The 23,375-nt window shown below is 39.3% G+C and overlaps 1 protein-coding gene across 1 annotated transcript in view; it reads right to left on the reverse strand.

The window, feature by feature from the left end:
* Positions 1-23,375, reverse strand: part of LOC123512113 (corticotropin-releasing factor-binding protein-like) — a 119,217-nt gene that overhangs the window by 24,783 nt on the left and 71,059 nt on the right. The window contains exons 2-4 of the mRNA XM_045268353.1: positions 15,600-15,669; positions 3,822-3,979; positions 1,117-1,318 (exon numbers count right to left, since the gene is read on the reverse strand). Of these exons, the coding sequence (XP_045124288.1) occupies positions 1,117-1,318; positions 3,822-3,979; positions 15,600-15,669 (430 nt within the window). The remainder of the gene's footprint in view (positions 1-1,116; positions 1,319-3,821; positions 3,980-15,599; positions 15,670-23,375) is intronic.

A 23,375-nucleotide genomic window follows, 5' to 3' on the forward strand; every position in this document is an offset into this window, starting at 1 on the left:
ATGGCCTAGTCGTACACAAAAACTTAACCCCTTCAGTATCATGACGTGTTTCCATATTCACTCTGTTTATACAGCTTCAAAAACTTATGTGGAGACTCCGGCCATTAATATTCTGACAGTCATAGACCCTTCCTGATGTCAATAAAATAGTCTAATCGCACACAAATCTCAAGGTAAAAATGTGCCCCAGTACTGAAGGGGTTAATCTTTTCCCTTTTCATTGTTTGTTCTATATATCTTGTGGCTTCTATCCCATTCCTTGTCCTTGTGTTCTTCTCCTTGGTTGTTTTTCTTCTAATTTGCTACTACTAAGTCCAGGGTTCTTAGTTCTTACATTGGTGGGGTTTTTATAAGATTGTTGCGCTGGTTTCTTGCTTCCATTTTTCATAGTGTAAAGGCGAGAGTTTCTAGTCTTTCCTCTTTATAAATACGAGTAGAAAGGGATGGTTTGTGTATATAGGGAGTGCTACGTGTATGTCTGACTGTCTGATGACTTCCTGAGACCTCCCTTCTTGTGTTCTTCTGTGATTATCAAGGGTGAACACACACACACACACACACACACACACACACACACACACACACACACACACACACACACACACACACACACACACACACACACACACACACACACACACACACACACACACACACACACACACACACACACAGTAGACCACGACCATCACAAAGCACGTATCTTTTGTGCAGATATTGAAGGAGAAATTGAATACTTTTTTTTTTTTATGTAAGAGGGCAAAGATGGCCAAGAATAACAACAAAAATATATAAAAAAAAAAAAAAGGCCCACTTAGTTGCCAGTCCCTTGCAGGTCCGATAGAGTTAGCCAAAAGAAAGGGATAAATGCCTTGAAACCTCCCTCTTAAATGAAGTCATCAATATACATGAAGACGTGACAAAATACACCCAAGTTACACATAATGAAGTAGTAACTGGGTAAATATACATGAACAAGTGGCAAAACACACCCAGGTAAACACACACGCGCACACACACACTCTTGGCATACTCACCTGCTTTGTTCCTGGTGACAAAACACAGCCAGATAAACACACACACACACACACACACACACACACTTGGCATACTCACGTGCTTTGTTCTTGGTGTATCTCACTGTGATCTTGAAGGTGTCGCCGCGGGCAGGGACACGGTACTGAATGAGCGCTGCATTGCCTGAGGAACGGAACACTTTCTTCTTGAGTCGCCCGCAGAACTCGTGCACGCGTCCCTCAAGCGGGGCGTCCACCTCTCCTGGGAACAGCTCGCCTCCCAACTCCCATCCGTCCACGAACTGCCAGGGAGAGAGAGGCAATTCTTTTCTTGTTCTGCACATGCGCTATGAAAAACGTGAATATGAGAGGGAAATGAAAGGAAACTGCAGAAAATTAAGGTGGTCATGTAAAAGAAGCAGGGAAGTAATGGAAGGGAATGGAGGTGCGTAGGAAGGACTGGAGAGAGAGAGAGAGAGAGAGAGAGAGAGAGAGAGAGAGAGATGATTGTTATAGAAAGTTGGGAAGTTTTCAAAGGTTCAAGTGTTTTTTTTTATGATTCTAGTAACACATTAACAAGATTCCTACATTACTAAAGAGAAACACTTCTGAAAACCCGCCTAACCATCTTTATACGTCTATATTTAGCAACATTTCTGCACCACACCTCCTCCACTAAATTTCAAAGGCTCTAGCGGAAGTTAAAAGGTTTTTTTTAATTCGAATATGAAATTACACTGGTTTTCAAGGGTACTTTTTATAGTTCTAGTGACAGACTGATAATAATTCTACACTATTGATAGGGGAAACACTCTTGGCAATCCGGCTAATCATCTCTGTGGCCTTTGAAAATAATCGTAGTGAAAATAAATCATGATCAAAAGCCTCTAATTAAAGTTATACTAATTTTTAAGAATGTTTTTATGGTTCTAATGACAGATTAATAACATTTCTACACTTATAATAGGAAAAACACTCTTGAGAACCCCGCAAGTCATCTCTATGGCCTTGAAAAATTAGCATATAGAAAGTACAGAGTTATCAAAAGCTTCTAATTAAAGTTACACGAATTTTTAAGAGTGTTTTTATGGTTCTAATGACAGATTGATAACATTTCTACACCATTAATAGGAAAAACACTCTTGAGAACCCCGCAAGTCATCTCTGTGGTCTTGGAAAATAGTCGAGGTGAGAGAACAATGGAATCAGAATACGGGCAGAGTAGGTAGCGAGTGATGAAGGTAGCAGTGTTTGATGTGGCAGTCTTGATAGGGAACAGGGAACGTGTGGGTGTGTGAGAGGAGTGTGAGAGGGAGTGTCTAAAGTTGAGTGATAGGGAGAGAGATTGAGAGGGTGAGGTAGAGTCCATCAGTGAGAGAGAGAGAGAGAGAGAGAGAGAGAGAGAGTGTGTGTGTGTGTGTGTGTGTGTGTGTGTGTGTGTGTGTGTGTGTGTGTGTGTGTGTGAATTCTCATCTGGAAAACAAGAGATAAGAAAAGTAAGGAAGGAATGAAAATTGGAAATGGAGGAGGATAGAAATAAATGAAGAAGAAAGCGAGGAGGAAAATAAAGAAGGAGTGAAAAGAAGATGAGAAAAATAAAAATAAATAGACGAAGGATAGAAAAAAAACAGAAAATGGGGAAATTTTTACATGAGCAAATAAGGAAACCCTACAATACTTCATCACCACGCCTCTCATCACCACAGGCACCATTTCAGCACAAGACTCACCACGCAACACCACCCACAATGCATCATCACCACCTTAACATCACCAATTCAAGCTCACACGGCCAAGAGGACCCAGAATACCTCATCACCACCATCACCACCACCATTACCACCACCATAGGCACCAATGATGTCTACAGGTACCTCACCACCACCACCACCACCACCACCACCACCACCACCACTACTCTCTCTTATTTATTCCTTCAATGTTCACGTTCTATTGAAATCTTTGTGACTCTCTTTGCTTCCATGAGGTTTTTTTTTCCTTCTTCTTCTTCTTCTTCTTCTTCTTCTTCTTCTTCTTCTTTCTTTCATTCATTTTCATCCTTTTTATCCTTTTCACCTCCTACTCTTCTATCATTCGTCTCCTTATCGCTATCTTCTCTTATATCTTCTTTTCCTGATGAGGTTTTAGATGTGTCTTTCAGTCTGTCTATCTGTCTGTCGTTCTCTCTCTCTCTCTCTCTCTCTCTCTCTCTCTCTCTCTCTCTCTCTCTCTCTCTCTCTCTCTCTCTCTCTCTCTCTCTCTCTTTTTTTTTTACTCTATATATCGAGTGTCTATACTTTCACCTATACTTTCCTACGCTAACTAAGCTTTTCTTTTCTTTCTATTCCAGTGTTTATATTTATACTTCCTTCACTAACAACTTTCTTTCATTTTTCTTCATATAACGAGTGAATACCTCTAATTGTTCATCCCTACACTTCATCTTTCCTCCATGTATCGAGTCTACACTTTCACTCATACATCTCTACACTTTCTTCTTTTCCATCCTTTTAATCAACGACTTTACCCTGAACAGTAACAACAACACACAGTCTACACTTATATTTATACATCCCTACACTAACTATATTAATTTCTTCCTTATACACAACGTCTAAACGCTGGCCAATAATAACAACAACACACAAACACAACAATGAAAACGTATAAGTAAATTCTCCTTCCTAAACACGTACAGATTCACACCACGTTTCTAGACACCACTTAGGAACACACACACACCAGAACAACAAAGCAACAACACCAGGAACATCATGAACAACAACGATAACACAGAATACTCACGCTAACAAGGCCATCACTCTCGCAGTCCACGTTCAGGTAATCAAAGGACACCTGGACAGCTTCGTCAGGTTGGCTCAGAAGGTACACGCCGCACACATCGCCTGTTCCGCGGCTTTTGTAGTAGTACGTGCCCTCTTCCAGACCCACCAGCATGCAGTCTGCCCAGGGGGGGAAGGAAAGTAGCTTGAGGTTACTTGGGCTGAGAAAAGACGTGGTTTTGTGGTGGATTTTGTTTGTTGGGGTGTGTTGTGTAAAGGGAGAGAGAGAGAGAGAGGATTGTGTGTGTGTGGAAGTGTGAGTGACTAGCTACCAAATTGATTCACTTAATTCCTGGGTGCCTAGCGGGATAAATAACTACATAGCTAATTAACTGACTGAATAACTCGAAAAACCACTTAACCGAATGACTGATTAACTAATTCATTAAGTAGACAATTAACCAATAAGCTACGGGAGTGGAGGAAACAGTGTGGATGGAAAGTAGTGGAAGGTAATGGAGAAGGAGAGGATGATAAAAAGGTGGAGGAGGTGGAGGAAACAAACTATCATCTCTTTCTTTTTCACACACTTTTCTTCCCACCATGTTTCTCTTCTATCTAGCTTCTTTTTTTTCATCCCCCTTGAAAAAGATAAAAACAGAAGAAAACATTGTGACATTGTGGATGATGGAAAAGGTTGAAGGATGATGGAGAAGGAAAAGGAGATGGAGGGAATGTGGGTAACGAAAGAGTAGTGGAGGAAGAAAGAGGTGGAGAAGAAGGTGGAGGTGATACTGTGGATAGGAGTGGGTGGTGATGAGATAGAGAAGGATGATGAAACGAGAAGGAGGAGGAGGAGGAGGTGGAAGAGGTGGAGGAGGAGGAGGTGGAGGTAACATTGTGGATAGGAGTGGTTGGTGATGAGATAAAGAAGGATGATGAAACGGGGAGGAGGAGGAGAAGGAGGAGAAGGAGGTGGTGGAGGATGAAAGGAGGAGGAGAGAGTGGAGGATGGGGGAGGCATTCACGAGAGGGATGGAGATAAGTGGCAGGACAAAATAGGCAGTTTTAGTTAATTAATGAAGATTAGTGTTGTTCTTTAATCCCTAGGAATAATTTTTACGACTCTCTCTCTCTCTCTCTCTCTCTCTCTCTCTCTCTCTCTCTCTCTCTCTCTCTCTCTCTCTCTCTCTCTCTCTCTCTCTCTTATAATTTAGAACTAGAAGAAATTGTTTAAAATGAACCTCTATCTCTATATATTATCGTGAACGTTAGGCCTATCAGCATTCTCTCTCTCTCTCTCTCTCTCTCTCTCTCTCTCTCTCTCTCTCTCTCTCTCTCTCTCTCTCTCACCGATATCACTTACACATTCACACACATTATCATCACGTCTTCCTCTCCCTTCACCTATTAACTCAATTCTCCCTCCCCTCTTCCCCTCCCCTTCCACTTCCAACGCTCTGCCATTCCCCAGACATTGTTATTCCACACCATTACCATTCCTGTCCCTCCCCACCCTCCCCGCTCTCCTCCCTTCATTCTCACGCACTCCCCTGCCCGCCAGTCCTTCCCCACTATCTCCATCACGCCGGAAATGAAGGATAAGTGAGAGGAGGAAATGCGTGGGATTTTTATGTGAACTCCTGCAAAAATTAGGCCAAGGGGTACGTGAGAGAGAGAGAGAGAGAGAGGGGAGGGTTATTGAAGGCAACATGCAAATTATGAAGGAAAGAAAAGAGAGTAAGAAAAAAAATGTGAGGAAAGAGAGAGAGAGAGAGAGAGAGAGAGAGAGAGAGAGAGAGGTAAGACGTGGTTTTGGGGAAGATAATTAGATACCTCCTCACCTGTAAACACCTTGAGATGTGTGTGTGTGTGTGTGTGTGTGTGTGTGTGTGTGTGTGTGTGTGTGTGTGTGTGTGTGTGTGTTGTTGTTGTTGTTGTTTTGTGATTTTTATTCTTTACCATTATCATCATCGTCATTATTGTTGTTGTTGTTACTGTTGTTGTTATTGCTGTAATAATAGTAGTAGTAGTAATAGTTGTGGTTGTTGTTGTTGTTGTTGTTGTTGTTGTTGTTGTTGTTACTTTTGAGCCTTTTTTTGCTTCTTGTCATTAAATACTTGTACTAATGAATACAAAAAATACAGGAATATACATTTTTTCCCACTAGTTTGAATGGAATTAAATACACACATGAATTAATCTAGCTCAACGTATTACCTCATCTGTATTCACCATTTCTCATTAACTTTCCTCTTTTTCCTCATTAGTTTTCCTCTTCTCTCTCTCTCTCTCTCTCTCTCTCTCTCTCTCTCTCATAATGGTAATGTTTTTTTTTTCTTCCTTTTTTCTTAACTCCACTATTATATTTTTTTTCTTATTTTTGAGTCTATTTCATTCATTTACCGTTTTCTTTTCCTTTTCTTCTTTTCTTTTATCGCCTCTTCGTCATTCCCTCCCTCAAAAGTCACTCAATTTTCTATTTTTTTGTTTTCCTGTGTTTTCGTTATCTTATTATTACCTTTCTCCTCCTCCTCCTCCTCCTCCTCCTCCTCCTCTTCCTTCAGCTATTCCTTCTTCTGATCTCCTTCAGCTATTCCTTCTTCTGATCTCCTTCTCCTTCTTAATTCTCCTCTTCCTCTTTCTCCTCCTCCTCCTTCTCCTTCTCCTCTTCCTCATCCTTCTTCAGCTATTCCTTCTCATCTCCTTTTCATCCTCCTCCTTCTCCTTCTCCTCCTCTTCCTCCTTCTTCTCCTTCTTCTTCATCTATTCCTCCTTCTGATCTCTTCTTCTACCTTATTTTCTTCATCTCATCATCTGCGTCCTTTTTTCCTCCTCCTCCTCCTCCTCCTCCTCCTCCTCCTCCTCCTCCTCCTCCTCCTCCTCCTCAAGCAGAGCATCACTTAATCACGAGTAAAAATTGGCACCAGTGTTCGTCTCCAGGGCTCATTAATCATTCATTCTCTCTCTCTCTCTCTCTCTCTCTCTCTCTCTCTCTCTCTCTCTCTCTCTCTCTCTCTCTCTCTCTCTCTTCTCATCTTTTTTCGGCTTCATTAATTCCCACTGGAGTGATTCTAGGTATGTATTCTCTCTCTCTCTCTCTCTCTCTCTCTCTCTCTCTCTCTCTCTCTCTCTCTCTCTCTCTCTCTCTCTCTCTCTCTCTCTCTCTCTCTCTCTCTCTCTCTCTCTCTCTCATTAATTCCCACTGGAGTGATTCTAGGTATCTCTCTCTCTCTCTCTCTCTCTCTCTCTCTCTCTCTCTCTCTCTCTCTCTCTCTCTCTCTCTCTCTCTCTCTCTCTCTCTCTCTCTCTCTCTGACAGTCCTTTGCTGCAGGAAATGGGAAAGGCTAAAGGTGTGTGTGTGTGTGTGTGTGTGTGTGTGTGTGTGTGTGTGTGTGTGTGTGGCTTCTTACACTGCTTTCATGTATCGAGTATATACCAGAGAGAGAGAGAGAGAGAGAGAGAGAGAGAGAGGGGACATGGTAGCAGAGGAGCGGAAGAAATGAATGAATGGGTGAACGAGCGAAGCTGTATCACTGAGGGAAACGCGGGGAGTGATTCACCGAACATACAGCGCTGCAAAAGTCCTCAGCATCACATCAAAGGCGGGGCGGGAGGGTAAAGAAGCAGGAAAAAAGGCAGGGAAAGCAGACCAGCCTCGTGTGTTCACCTGCCCTCCTCACTGCTTCATTTCCAAGAGGTATCGAAAAGGGAACCGAGCAAAGCAAAGCAAAGGAACGAGACGACGGGAATCATTTAGTAAGGTCTCTCTCTCTCTCTCTCTCTCTCTCTCTCTCTCTCTCTCTCGTGTTTGCTTGTATGTTTTAAGTCTTCAGGTTCATGTTTTGTGGCTAATATTCTTTTTATTTATTTTTTATGTTTTTTTTTCATCTTTTCACGGACCATAATTGTTCATTGTTGTTCTTTTTTTGTTATTTTTGTGGTTGTCTAGTATTTTGTAGTTGTAAAGGGAAATTATGGTCAATACATGCTTACTCACTTTACTTACTTACTTACTTACTTATAAACTCCAGTATTTTCATGTCTTTTTATTGTATTTACCAGCAAGTTTATCGTTGTATGCAATGTGAGTAAGTTAGGTTCAGCTTTTCTTTTTTTTTTTTTCAAGGTACTTCCAACTTAATATATTGTGAAATGTATGTGTTTGTGGGAGTTTTTTTCATATTTGTCTCAACTTTTCTTCGTCTATAATGTGAGTGAGTTAGCTTTTCTTTTTTTTTTTTTTTTCAAGGTATTTCCAGCTTAATGAATTGTGAAATGCATGTTTTTTTGTATTTTTTTCATTTGTCTTAACTTTTCTTCGTCTATAATGTGAGTGAGTTTGGTTCAGCTTTTCTTCTTTTTTTTTCAAGGTACTTCTTACTTGATGTATTGTGAAGTGTGTTTTTTTTTTTGTCTCATTCGCCGTTCAGCTTTTCTTCTTTTTTTCAAGGTACTTCCAGCTTAATGTATTGTGAAATGTATGTGATTTTGGTGGTTTTTGTGTTTTATATTTGTCTCATTCGCCGTATATAATGTGAGTGAATTAGGTTCAGCTTTGTACACTACACTAAGATAGTCTCCCCAGTGCTTGCCAGGGAGCTGTGGACCGTGTGTGTACAAGACTATCCTAGTGTAGCGCATATAGTTGTAATATAATGAAAAAAAATAAATGAGAAGGCAGTGTGAGAGAGATCCTGAACACACGACACTGCTAGTCCACGCTTTCTCCGTTCCGACATAACATTGACCACAACACATTTTCTTCCTATTTTTTTCAAGATACTTCCAGGTTAGTGTATTGTATGTAGTATTGTATTGTACTAGTATGTATTGTATTCTAGTAGTGTATATATGTCTTGTTTTCTTTCTTTTTGTTTGTCTCATCTTTTCGTGACCGTCCCAACCACTCACTTCAAATGGAGCAGAGATAGTCATGCGTGTTATGAAGCTCAGATCATTTTGCCTCAAGTGCGTAGCGTCTGGAGATTATTGTTTAAATGTTACCTTTGTGCTTCGGATGATTGCATGGTGTGTGTGTGTGTGTGTGTGTGTGTGTGTGTGTGTGTGTGTGTGTGTGGGGGGAGATGGGGGAACTCTTGTGCTCTTGGACAACTCAATCGTCTGGACGCGGCTTTAGAGTCGGTCAACACACACACACACACACACACACACACACACACACACACACACAGTTCAGATCCAGGTAATCTTACACATGACATTTCAATTTAATTCACAATACCTCCTCCTCGTTTTTCTTTTCGTTATTTATTAAGTCGTTGACGAGAGAGAGAGAGAGAGAGAGAGAGAGAGATGACTCAAGTATCTTCGTTAGTTTCCTAATTCATATTCTTTCTATTTCTAATTCATTATAATTTCTGTAGTCCAAATAAACTGAATTATCTATTTACATTATATTCATTATCTTATATTTCAATTTATACTCTTTCTGTTACTTTTTCTCCTGTTTTTTCGTAATTTTTCGTTATTTTTAGTGTGTGTGTGTGTGTGTGTGTGTGTGTGTGTGTGTGTGTGTGTGTGTGTGTGTGTGTGTGTGTGTGTGTTGTATGTCTTTTATTTGGCTGCCTACATGTCTGTCTGTCTGTCTGTCTATTTTCCTATTCACACATCTGCCTGTCTATCTATCTTTTAATCCATGTGTCTCTCTACCTACCTGTCAGGTTATCTACTTATACAAAATAGTATACAAAATTATACAAATGATATAAAAAATATACAAAATATCTATCAGTCTATCTATTAATGTTTATTTTTTTCTTTTCTATCTCTATCTGTTTATCTATCTATCATCTATCTATCTATCTCTCAGTCAGGCTGTCAGGCAGTAAGTCTCTCAATGTCCGTGTGTCTGTTAGTCCGTCAATCACTCTCTCTCTCTCTCTCTCTCTCTCTCTCTCTCTCTCTCTCTCTCTCTCTCTCTCTCTCTCTCTCGTGATGGGAAATCCTCTCATCCGCTCAGCTGTCCTCGAGGGATTATGGTTGACATGGCTCATAATTTTCATCCTTACCTCTCTCTCTCTCTCTCTCTCTCTCTCTCTCTCTCTCTCTCTCTCTCAAGGTAAGTAATCAGTGTCCATCATCGTCCTTACCTGTGCGTCATTTTTTGCTTATTGACCGTCAGGTGTGTGTGTGTGTGTGTGTGTGTGTGTGTGTGTGTGTGTGTGTGTGTGTGTGTGTGTGTGTGTGTGTGACTTTTTTTTGGTAATTTCTTTTTTGTTTTGATTTTTTTGGTGTTTTTTTGTTTGCTCTATTGTTGTTGTTTTTTTAGAAGCTTCTCTCTCTCAGTTTGCATTTAGGATTTTAAGAGATTTGTTTTTTTTTTACATTTTTTACTACTACTACTACTACTACTACTACTACTACTACTACTACTACCACTACCACTATCACTGCTACTAATACTGCTACTACTACTAATAATAATGATAATAATAATGATAATGATAATAATAATAATGAAGAATAATAATGATAATAATGATAATAATAATAATAATAATAATAATAATAATAATAATAATAATAATAATAATAATAATAATAAATAATAATAAATAATAATAATAATAATAATAATAATAATAATAATAACTACTACTACTACTACTACTACTACTACTACTACTACTACTACTACTACTACTAATAATAATAATAATAATAATAATAATAATACAACTAATACCACTACTACTACTACTACTACTATTACTACCACTATTGCTTCTACCACCACTAGCACCACCACCTCCACTACCACCATTACTATCATCATTATCATCATCAATACCATTATCATTACCATCGCTCGCTCAGCCGTTCTATTAATTAAAGCGAAAAAGGAAAGATATTGAATGAATGAAGATTAAAAAGAATATAATAACAATAAAAAAAAAGTTTCCTAATTACTGAAAGATTTCCTGGCGGTGGAATTTGAGTGGGTGGAGTGAGTGGAGTGAGTGGATTGGCGGGTTGGTGGATTGGTGGAGTTTCTCAATGTTTTTTTTTCTTCAGTAGTGGCTCTCTCTATGATAATTTGAGTTCCAGCGCTCCTCCCCCTAACTTACAAGACCTTGGGAAGTAAATATAATAAAGATCGTTGTTAGGATAGAATACTCCACTAGCAAATCAGCTGACTTCATAATGTGGGGGAAACTTTTGATTGAAAACTCACAAATAAGTAAAAAATAATAAGGGCTCTCTATATTGTAATGATCATTGTTAGAATAGAACTATGGACTTGATATTCATACTCCACTAGTAAATCAAACTTCATGATTTGGGTGAAAATTTAATTCAAAACAAACATATAAGTAAAAAATAATAAGGGCTCTCTATATAGTAATGATTGTTGTTAGGATAGAATTATGGACTTGAAATTCATACGCCACTAGCAAATCAATATTCATAATTTGGGTGAAAATTTAATTGAAAACTCACAAATAGCGTAAAATAATAAAGGCTCTCTATACAAATCAATAGACTTCATAATGTGGATGAAAACTTCATTAAAAACTCACAAATAGTCATAAAACACTAAGGACTCCCAGTACTGTACAATCAACGCCTTTATTTAAATCTTTCCAACTTCATAATTCGGCTGAAAACTTGTATTCGATAATTCACAAATGAGGATACAACAATTACGCATCCAAACACAATCATCAACTGTCCCCCCAGTGGCCTCCGATTTTCCTGATTTTATTCTATGGACCCTGAAAATTCCTCATGGGCTCCAGGAAGGCTATGTGGCCCACGATGAGAAACACTGGATTGGTGGTTTGATTCTCCGTAGAGGTAAGAAATAATCTCTCTCTCTCTCTCTCTCTCTCTCTCTCTCTCTCTCTCTCTCTCTCTCTGTTATCCATTTTTTTCATATATTTTTCTTTCCTTTGTGACTTTCCTTCCGCGTTATTCATTTTCTTTTGTTTTATTTCGTGTGTCCATGTTTTCTTTTTCCTCTGCTTGTCGTTCTCCCTTCAGATAAAAAGTAGATCAGTGAGAGTAAAGGAAAAAGTCAAGAAAAAGTAAGGAAAAGTAAAGTCTGTTTGTATTGAGGTTTATATATGTTTTCTTCTTTCTTTTTTTTTTTCTTTCTTTAAGGTTTTTATTAACTGTTTGTCTTTTTATGCAAGATTCGTGTTTGTATCGAAGTTTATTTCAGTTTTTTTTTTTTTTTTGTATTTTTGTATTTGTTCTCTTTCCTCTCTTCCTCTTTTCTTTGTGTTATCTTTATTTATTTACATTTTACTTTATGGTCTTAGATTCGTTTCTCTTTTCTTTCTTTTTTTTTTTTTTGTCTTTTTAATTCGACATCGAGGCTTATTTCTTTTATTTTTGTCTTCATTTTTCTTCCTCTCCTCTCTTCCTCTCTTCTTTAAATTATCTTTGTGTGGATTTGCATTTCATTTTATGGCGTTAGATTCGTCTATGTTTCTCTTCTCTTCTTTTTTTCTTCTTTTGTCTATTTTATTCTGTATCGAGGCTTATTCTATTATTTTTACCTCCCTTCTCTCTTTTTCTCTTTTCTCTCTCTCTCTTTCTCGTTTCTATTATATTAGCTTTATCGACACTCCATTTCATTCCCTTAGACTCGCTAATGTCACTATTATTTTTCTATTTATTCTTCCCTTCCCCAAAAAAAATTCGAGTCTCTTTTTACTTACCAAGAGAAAAGTAACATTTTTTTTTTGAACTGACAACACACGAGATAGGAAGGAACAAATATTCTTTTACTTTCCTTCTCTCTCTCTCTCTCTCTCTCTCTCTCTCTCTCTCTCTCTCTCTCTCTCTCTCTCTCTCTCTCTCTCTCTCTCTCTCTCTCTCTTTCTATTCTTCTCTGCGTCCATCCGTCAAAGCTTGAGGACCAATCAGGTGTGTCTCCCGCAGCTGTTCCTCCAATCACGTGAGACCTCGCCAGCCTGCCCACCAATCAGAACTCTTTGTGTCTTCTTCGATCTCAAATTATGGCAGACTTTTGGGTTTCAATCCTTTTCTTTTCTTTTTTTTCTTTTTAGCTTATTCTTGTTTTTGATCGGAAGGTTTTGTCGTTGTTGTTGTTGTTATCATTATCACTGTTGTTGATGTTGTTGTTGTTGGTGGTGGTGGTGATGGTGGTGGTATTAGTAGTAGTAGTAGTTGTAGTAGTATTTCTATTATTATTATTATTATTATTATTATTATTATTATTATTATTATTATTGTTAGTTTACTTTTGTTGAATTTGTACTTTCTTCTTTCTCTCTTTTTTTTCTTTTTTTCTCGTTTCATTATCTGCGATATTTTTTTTTTTTCTCAGAGAGAGAGAGAGATAGAGAGGGAGAGGGAGAGGAGAGGAGAGGAAAGAAGAGGAGAGAAGAGGAAAGGAGAGGAGAGGAAAGAAGAGAAGAGAAGAGGAGAGGAGAGGAGAGAGAGGAGAGAGAGAGAAGAGAAGAGAGAGAGAGAGAGAGGAGAGAGAGAGAGAGAGAGAGAGAAGAGAAGAGAAGAGAAGAGAAGAGAATGAGAGAATGAGAGAGAGAGAGAATGAGAGAAGAGAAGAGAATGAGAGAAGAGAAGAGAAGAGGCGAAGAGAGAGAGAGAGAGAGAGAGAGAGAGAGAGAGAGAGAGAGAGAATGAAAACTTTTAGCCAGCTTTCTTTTCTCTGTCTCTCTTCCTTCGCACTCCTCACAACTTTTCCCTTTGTTATTTGTTTTTCTCGCAAGTTTTTGTCTTCTTTGCTTCTTTCCTCTTTGTCTCCATTTTCCTCTCCTTAACCCCATCCTTCCTCTCGCACTTGCCAAATTCTCTTCTCTGTATTTCCCCATCCCTTTCTCATATTTGCCCTTAAGTTTTCTCATATCTTTCCATTTTTTCCTCTTATTCTCTTTCTTCTTTATTATCATATTTCCCCTTCCTTCCTTTCCTCTCTTCCTTAACTTCTTTTTCTCTTTTCTTCATCATTATTCTATTTTCTCTCACCACATCACATTTACTCGTCTATTATTTTCTTTGTTCGTCTTTCCTATTTTTTTCCCTTCCTTTTCTGCAGGCTCACTTCTCCTTCCTTTCTTTTCTCTCTTCCTTCTGTCTTCATTTTCTCTTCTTCATCATTATTCTATCATCGTCTCTGTCGTCATCATTTTACTCGTCTATATCTTGTCTATTTTTCATTCCTGTTTTGTTTTCCTTCATTTCCTTCAGGTTTGCTTCTCCTTTCTTCCTTTCCTTTCTTCCTTGTCTTCTTTTCCTCTTTTCTTCACCATTATTCTATCATTTTCTCTCACCCCATCATTTTAACTCGGCTATCATTTTTATTCTTTCTTATTTTGTTTCCTTCTTTTCCTTCAGGCTTCCATCTCCCTTCTTTCTTTTCTATCTGCCTCCTGTCTTCTTTTTTCTCTTTTTCTTTACAATTATTCTATTTTTCTCACCCCATCACCTTTATTCATCTATTATCTCTTTTATGCTTCGTTCCTATTTTGTTTTTTTTTTCCTTCAGACTTACATCGTCTTCTTTCTTTCCTATCTTCCTTTTATCATCTTTTCTGACCCCATCACCTATACTCATTTATGTCCTTATTTTTATTCCTATTTTGTTTCCTTTTTTTTTTCCCCTTCAGTCTCGCATCTCCCTTCTTTTTTTCCTCTCGTCCTTCCATCACCACCTTACACTATGTGAGTATTGAGCGGTAGGAAAACGCAAGTTGAGACAAGGTATTTTATTTTCTTTCTCTCTTGTCTCAACTTGTGTTTTCCTACCACTCAATACACACATTTGTCTTCATCTCAACACCATACACTCTGTTCGAAATCTCTGTAAAAATCTGCAAGGAAGTTATGCATAGGAATCGATTTTGCCGTTTCTATCCTGTTTAAAGAATGACTGTGGCTGTAGAAGAAGTAAAGGTGTTTCAGACTGATTGGTAATTAAGGAAAGGTGAACCGAGTGACAGCCAAAGGGTTAATAAAAGTGTTTCTTTGTTTAGAGGGGAAAAAACGGTCAAGGGCAACAAAAACTGGAATTAGAAAAAGAAAGGTAAACGAACAGGGTCAAAAGAGTTAGCCAAAAGAATAGGGACCAAAAAACCTCCTTCTTAAATGAGTTCAGGTGAGTTTTGGTGGTCGTGTGTTTGTTTCCTCACTCCACCTCTGTCTCTGTCTTACTTCCGTACTCAAAAATGCCTTCCTTTCTCACCTCGACAGTTTCCCAAGGCCACAGGGACAACTAGCAGGGTTTTCAAGACATTTTCTCTTTATGATCGTCTAGAAATTTTGCCAATCCATCACCAGAACCATAGAAATAACCATAATCTCTTCAGTGCTGGGATTCATTTTTACCACGAGCTTTATGTGTGATTTGACGATTTTATTGGCATTAGGAAGGGTCTATGGAGGTCATATGATTCATGCAGGGAGTCTTCACTAATTCAATCCCCCAGCACATAATTTTTTGAAGCTGCAAAATATCGCCAAATAGTAAGTAGAATAAATATGAAAACACGTCATGGTACTGAAGGGGTTAATCTCGTATTTTTATATTCATTCTGTTTACTATATGGCGATTTTTATAGATGTTAAAGAAATTATGTTGGGATTAGAATAGTAAAGACTCTGGACCATTGATCTTCTGACCTCCATAGACCCTTCGTAATGTAAATAAAATCGCCTAATCATACTCAAAACTCATGGCAAAATAGGTCCCAGTACTGAAGGAGTTAAAAACACGAGTATCTTGAACTAGAGCCTTTGGAAAGCAGTGATGGTGAGAGAGCTAAGCGTTTCAGAATACAGGCCTTACCTTCAATGATACGGGCGCTCCTCCTCTCCCTGACCACAGCGGGCAGCGGGGCGGCAGACTGGGCGTCACTCTGCGAGGAAGAGACGGTGCTTTGAGTCACATAGAGTTACGTAGAGTTTCATCGATACACGGGCCAGGACACACACACACACACACACACACACACACACACACACACACACACACACACACACACACACACACACACACACACACACACACAGATAGAGAGAGAGAGAGAGAGAGAGAGACCTAGGTTGGAGGATATAGAAATTCGTAAGGTTAATATGAGTGTTATAATTCCTAAAAACTTCTCACCATTAACGTTAATGAATACGAATTACAATGAAAAATACCAACAACAACAACAACAACAAAACACGGATGTATCGTTAAGACATCTAAGACAAATTGCAATGTTTACCAAGAACAACACGAGATTAGGAGCCTTGGAAAGACGAGGAGGAGGAGGAGGAGGAGGAGGAGGACAGGTAGGAGGGAAAATAGAGGAGAGGGGAGGAGGAGGAATGGAGGACAGAAAGGGGTTAAAGGGGCCTGGGAAGAGGGAAGGATGAGGGGAAGGAAGGGGAGGGAGGGGAGGGAGGGTGAGGGGGATCGATGGAGGGTCGTTACTGGATTAGGTTATGGAAATCCCTCTTTTCCTGGAAGCCTGGAACCTGCTGCGGCGAGACGGGTATTTTTAGGGCACAGTTTCCCGAATCTGGTGACCGCGTGTGTTATTTTGCTGTTATTGCTGTTTTTTTCACTGTTTTCTCCTTTTTCTTCTTTTTATCTGAATAATTTGTGTGTGTGTGTGTGTGTGTGTGTGTGTGTGTGTGTGTGTGTGTGTGTGTGTGTGTGTGTGTGTGTGTGTGTGCTGTTTGTATTTTTATCCATTTTGTATTTATGTCTGTACTTCTAATTTTTTGTATTTTCTTTTTGTTTTCTTTATTTTCTTTCTTTCTTGTCTTTTTCATAATTTTGTTGTTTTGTCGCTATTTTTCTTTCATTAACCAATTTTTGTTCTTTTGTTTTCCTTTTTCTTGTAGTTATTTATTTATTTTTTTTTTTAGTGATATGGTTTGTCTTCCTTTGTTTTGTTTTGTCTTGTTCTAATATTACGAGTTTCCTCCTTTTTCTTTTCTTTCTTACTTTTCTTCTTTCTACTTCTTGTTCTTCTTACTCTTGTTCTTCTTGTTCTTCCACTTTTCATTTTCCCTTGAGTTAAATATACCATTCTACATTTATTACATTACCTTCACCTTCCCTTCCTCATTCATACATCCATCCATTCATTCACACACACACACACACACACACACACACACACACACACACACACACATATTCTCCCTTCCTCCTCCTCTCCCTTCTTACTCCCTCCCTTCCCTCCCGTCTTGTGATCTCTTATGCATATGAATGGAAGGCTGAGATTTGCATACAAGTGTCCGTGTGTGTGTGTGTGTGTGTGTGTGTGTGTGTGTGTGTGTGTGTGTGTGTGTGTGTGTGTGTGTGCGTAAGTGAGTGAGTGAAAGGGGTATGTGACAATTGATGTTTGGAGAGAGAGAGAGAGAGAGAGAGAGAGAGAGAGAGAGAGAGAGAGAGAGAGAGAGAGAGAGAGAGAGAGAGAGAGAGAGAGAGAGAGAGAGAGAGAGAGAGAGAGAGAGAGAGAGAGAGAGAGTATCGATTAATGATTAAAAAACAATTTAGTGTACATACATACATACATACATACATACATACATACATACGCAAACAGACAGGTAGACAGACAGACACACAGACAGAAAGACAGACAGATAGACAGACAGATAGACAGACAGACAGAAAGGTTTGAATACATTTGTTCCCCTTCTGTCCTCTGCTGATCCCTTTCAATCCTCTCTCTCTCTCTCTCTCTCTCTCTCTCTCTCTCTCTCTCTCTCTCTCTCTCTCTCTCTCTCTCTCTCTCTCTCACACAATTTTTCGTATTATTCTTGTTCTTGTTCTTCTTTTGTCCTTTCTCATTCATCATCATCATCATCATCATCATCATCATCATCATCATCATTATCATCAATACAACTCCCACAACCAACAATACCTCCTCCTCCTCCTCCTCCTCCTCCTCCTCCTCCTCCTCCTCCTCCTCCTCCTCCTCCTCCATCATTAAAGGATACAAAGGAAGGAGTAAGTAAAGGAAAATCAGAAAGGAGAGAGAAGGAGGAGGAGGAGGAGGAGGAGGAGGAGGAGGAGGAGGAGGAGGAGGAGGAGGAAAGAGAAGGACAATGAGAATATACAATGCAGTGGAGTGTTCATTAGTATACCACTGTTTTGTCCAGAAGGAATAGCAATGGGCGTTCCTGATTGGCTGGGTTGACTCGTGCTGTGGCCAATTGGAAAGCAGGATTCATTCATTTATTTAGTCATTTATTTATCTATTTATTTTCTTTATTTATTAGTGGAATTATTATTTTTAAGTTAGGTTAGGTTAGGTTAGGCATTATTGTGGTTGGTATTGTTTGTGGTGGTGGTGGTAGTAGTAGTAGTAGTAGTAGTGGTGGCGGTAGTAGTAGTGGTGGTGGTGGTGGTGGTAGTAGTAGTGGTGGTGGTTGGTAGTAGTAGTAGTAGTAGTAGTAGTAGTAGTGGTGGTGGTAGTAGTAGTGGTGGTAGTAGTAGTAGTAGTAGTAGTAGTAGTAGTAGTAATAGTAGTTAGCTGAAAGAGGAGAAGCAGGAGGAGGAGTCTTATCTTTACTCTCTCTCTCTCTCTCTCTCTCTCTCTCTCTCTCTCTCTCTCTCTCTCTCTCTCTCTCTCTCTCTCTCTCTCTCTCTCTCTCTCTCTCTCTCTCTCTCTCTCTCTCTCTCTCTCTCTCTCTCTTATCCTCTTTCCCTTCCCTCCTTACACTTTTATATTCGTCTTATTCCTTCTCTTTTACGTTTTCTTCTTCAATATCTTCTCTCACACTTTCTTTCTCCTCAATATCTTTTCATCACTGTCGCCTCCTCCTCCTCCTCCTCCTCCTCCTCCTCCTCTTCTTCTTCTTCTTCTTCTTCTACACATTACCTTTACTCATAATCACTCCTCCTCCTCTTTCCTCTCCTGGTATCTTCCTTTCCTTTGACTTTCTTATATATTTACTTATTGATGGAAAAATGGATCACACGGAATTGAGCTCAAAAAAGAAAGTGGGAAAAAAGGAGAAAGAAAAAGATGGGAAGGTGTTTGCGTGTGTGTGTGTGTGTGCGTGTGTGTGTGTGCGTGTGTGTTGGGGGGAGGGGACGGTGCATGTGTTCGTGAAAGGAGGTGAGTCTTTGGGGGAATGCAGACACAAAGAACGCACACTTGTTATTGAGCAAAGGAAAGGAAGGTGCGGATGAGAAAATAAGAAAAAGGGAAAGGAAAATACGAACGAGGAATGGCTGACGAGGTGGGAATGAATAAAGAAGAAGAGAAAAACATGGACAAGAGAATGATGGCGGTGAAATAGAGGAGGATGATATTAAATGGAAAATGGGAATATGTCGTAGAAGAAAATAAATAACTAGTGGATGATTTGTAGTAACGAAGTGAGAGTAAAGGGACGGATAAAGTAAGGGATAAAGGAAGACTTGGAGAAATGTGAGAATAAGGCTGAAAAAGGTAAATGAAATACGATCGAAGAAATACGAGGATAAAGGAAGATGAAATGGGAAAATGGAATAAAGGATGACTTACAAAAACATGACAATTACGAAGGTTAATGAAGAATACGGAAAATGACAAGAAGAGGAAGAAAAGAGACAAAAGAAAAGAAAGAAAGAAAGAAAGAAAAGATAGAAAAAAGAAAGAAAGGAAGAAATAAAGAATGAACGAAAGAAAAGAAAGAAAAGAGAAAAAAGAAAAGAAAGAAAAAGGAAAAGAGAGAAAAGAAAGACTGAAGCATAGCAAACATATCCCAACACACACACACACACACACACACACACACACACACACACACACACACACACACACACACACACACACACACACACACCCTGTACAAAAATATAAAGAGAGAGAGAGAGAGAGTACATTATTTGCTTTTTGTGTAGCTCTCTCTCTCTCTCTCTCTCTCTCTCTCTCTCTCTCTCTCTCTCTCTCTCTCTCTCTCTCTCTCTCTCTCTCTCTCTCTCACACACACACACACACACACACACACACTCCCCCCATGATACCTTCCCCTCCTCGCCTCCCACAAACCCTCCTTCGGGATCTTTTCATCAACTTTCCAGTGAGTTGTAAGCTTGACTTTAGGATATAAGAGATTACTAAGTTACCGCTGAATTTTAGACTTTCTTCCGTTTTCTCCACCACCTCCACCACCTCCTCCTCTTCCTCCTCCTGCTCCTCCTTCTCCTTCCTCCTCCTCCTCCTCAGGGAACCAAAGTCTCGAGAGGAGATAGAGAAGAAGTTGTTTATAGAGGCGTTTCATTGAGTGTTCTACTTCAAGTTTTGCAAGGCGGGAGTGAAGGAGGGAAGGAGAGAAGGAAGAGAGGAAAGGAATTAGTGGAGGAAAAATAAGAGATTAGAAGAAGAGAGGAAGGGAAGGAGAGAGGGAAAGTATGTGAAGGAAGGGAATTAAAAGAAAAGGAAAGAAAAAATGATTAAAAGAAGGAAGGAGAAAAAATAGGAAGCAGAGGAAAGAAGGAAGGAAGGAAAGGAATTTCTGGAGAAAAAAGAAGAGATTAGAAGAAGAGAGGAAGGGAAGGAAGGGAATTAAAAGAAAAGGAAAGAAAATTGATTAAGAGAAGGGAAGATAAAAGATATTAAGGAGAGAAGAAGAGAAGGAAGGTAGGAAAGGAATTAGTGGAGAAGAAAAAGAATAAGAGATTAGAAGGAGATAAGAAGGGAAGGAGAGAGGGGAAAAAATGAGAAGGGAAGGAATTAGAGGAGAGAAATAAAAGAGAGTTTAAAAGAAGGGAGGAGAGATGTTAAGGAGAGAAGGGAGAGAAGGAAGGGAAAGAAAGAAAGGATGGAGGGAAGAAATGAGAAGAAGGAAGGAGGGATGGAGAGAAAGGAGGAAAGCAGAAACGAATGAAATAAGGAAGAAAAATATGACACAGAAAATGCATGAAAAAGATTAAAATGAATAAAGGAAATGGGAAAAAAATAAATAGATAAGCAAATGAAAGATAAAATTACGTTAGGTTACTTGTTCCTGCCATTCACTTGTCAAATTTACGAGTTTTTTTTTTTTTTTTTTTTTTCTTTTTCTTAAGGCTCATCTCGTTAAAGTCTCCTCATTATGTTTCTTTTTTTTTCTTCTTTTACCTGTTGATTTGACTTTCCGTATGTGTGTGTGTGTGTGTGTGTGTGTGTGTGTGTGTGTGTGTGTGTGTGTGTGTGTGTGTGTGTGTGTTATTGTTACCGTTTTCTTTCTTTATAATGGACTGTACATAAAGAACAAGACAGAACCCTTAGGACGAGAATACCAGCTGATGAAGGACTGAACGAAGAAAATGGATCACTTTCCCTCGCCAAAATTAAAGGAATAAACAAGAGACGAGAGATGGAGTATAGTCTGGCTACTCAAAATGGCTCCTGGATTTAAAACATGTAGTAGCTTATTGATAACGTAATTGATCTGATGTGAATAATACTTGTTTTCTGTTTAACGCACTTATTACAATGACAGCTCACGGTTTTCCTCAAGATCTGACAACCACGCATTTCCTGGGGCACCATTCAAACCCAGACCCACGAGCCACTTTAAAATAGACAGACTATAGTTTAAATACATCACCCTTTACGAAAAATATAAAGAAAAACAATAAAAAGCTGAAACGGAAAAAAAAATATTGATTGATAAATGATCTGGACAAAAAAAGACAAAGAAAAATAATAAAACTGAAACGAAAACGAAAACATTGATTGATAATGATCTGGACAAAATAAAAGACATACAAACAATACCAAAAAGAAATATTTACCGAAAGACACACAGACATACACACAGACAGACAATAGACTCAAAATAGCTTTCCTTTTCCCTTCACTTTACTTTCAAGCCAGACAAAAATCTATCAGGAAGTGGCTGGGAATCTGAGGAATAGCGCGGAGAGAAGTGGAGTTTTCATGCAGGAATTTACACAGTTTGAGATTTACATAAGAGCTCTTCCCTTGTCCCTCTCCAACCACCACCACCACCACCACCGCCACGTGTAAGACTGAAGCTTCCTATAACATTCAGCACACAGTGGAGGGATCTGGCGCTCTGCAAAGGTGACGCGGGCGATCTCCAAAGTGGCGGTGTGAGAAAGGGAGGTGTGGCGAGGCATACATGAGAGAGAGAGAGAGAGAGAGAGAGAGAGAGAGAGAGAGAGAGAGAGAGAGAGAGAGAGAGAGAGAGAGGGAAAGGGAGAGGGAAAAGGAGAGGTAGGGTAAGATGGAGGAATGGATGGAAAGAACTGACGCTATGTAGATGATTCAGTGGGTGTAAGAGAGAGAGAGAGAGTTTTATCCCCATATTTTCGTTACTTGTGGCCAAAATCCGGAATCCCTCTTATATAAAAACGATAGATAGATAGATAGTGAGCGATTTGCCTCCCTCTCTCTCTCTCTCTCTCTCTCTCTCTCTCTCTCTCTCTCTCTCTCTCTCTCTCTCTCTCTCTCTCTCTCTCTCTCCCTCATACTTGACTCAGGTTTCGAAAAAAGATAATATTGACTTGTAATAATCCAACCCTTTTGAGTAGAGCCATCCATTCCCTTTGACGTCCCCAGCAGGAGGAGGTTCTGGCCACCGCTGCTGCTCCCTCCCCATGTAGTGACCCAAGAGATAGATCAGCGCCAGGCATTGAGAGAAAACGGGGATTATTTACTGTTTCTCAATGGGCAGCGTTACATAATTTTTGCAGGGGTAACTCTTGTGACTTTCCAACACACTGATAGCACTTTTGCCTGTGTTCAGAGACGCCTTCTCCTCTCACTACGACAATTTTCCAAGGCCACAGAGTCAACTAGCCGTGTTCTCAAGACAGCTTTCCTTGTGATATACCAGAAATCTTGCCAATCTATCACCAGAACCATTTCTATCGTGAGTTTTGGATATGTTTTGACGATTTTGTATACATTAGGAAGGGTCTATGAAGGTGAGATGATTAATGGCCAGAGTCTTCACTATCTTAAATCTTTTGTTGTCCTGTCTCTATCGCTGGTAGTTAGTTTATAGTCTCAACAAACAGTCTAGTAAGGGGCTCAGGGTCTGTTGCTGTTTGTCCTCCTTTGTATTACTTGTATTTATAAGTTTCTGACGCTTTATAGTCACCAAATAGTAAGCAAAATGAATATGAAAACGCGACATGGTACTGAAAGAATAAAAAACACGAGTATCTTCAACTGGACCCTTTGGAAATCAGTGATGGTGAGAGAGCAAAGCGTTTCAGAATACAGGCCTTTGACGTAGCTTGGCTTAGATGGTGTGCTTGTGTTTTTCCTGCTATGGTTAAGTGACAAGTGGATCAATAAGGACGTTAACTCTCTATTTGCCAACAGTTTTTCCAACAACTTTCCAACAAACTAGTGAAGCGAGTTGGATCGTACTTAGAGTTTGCTTCAGATGTTGCTCTTATTTGCTGTATGTTTTTATTTTTGGTACATTTTAGTCTATTTTAATTTTGTATATCGTGTATTTTGATAGCTGGTAGAGGTCTTGCTAATCTGACGCTCTTGTTTCTACTGTGCTTAACCTCTTCAGTACAATGACACGTTTCCATATTCACTCTTTTTACTATTTGGTGATTTAATGCAGCTTCAGAAACTTATGTGGGGGTGGGGGG

Source organism: Portunus trituberculatus, chromosome 32 (genome assembly GCF_017591435.1).
Source record: "Portunus trituberculatus isolate SZX2019 chromosome 32, ASM1759143v1, whole genome shotgun sequence".
Classification (NCBI taxonomy): domain Eukaryota; kingdom Metazoa; phylum Arthropoda; class Malacostraca; order Decapoda; family Portunidae; genus Portunus; species Portunus trituberculatus.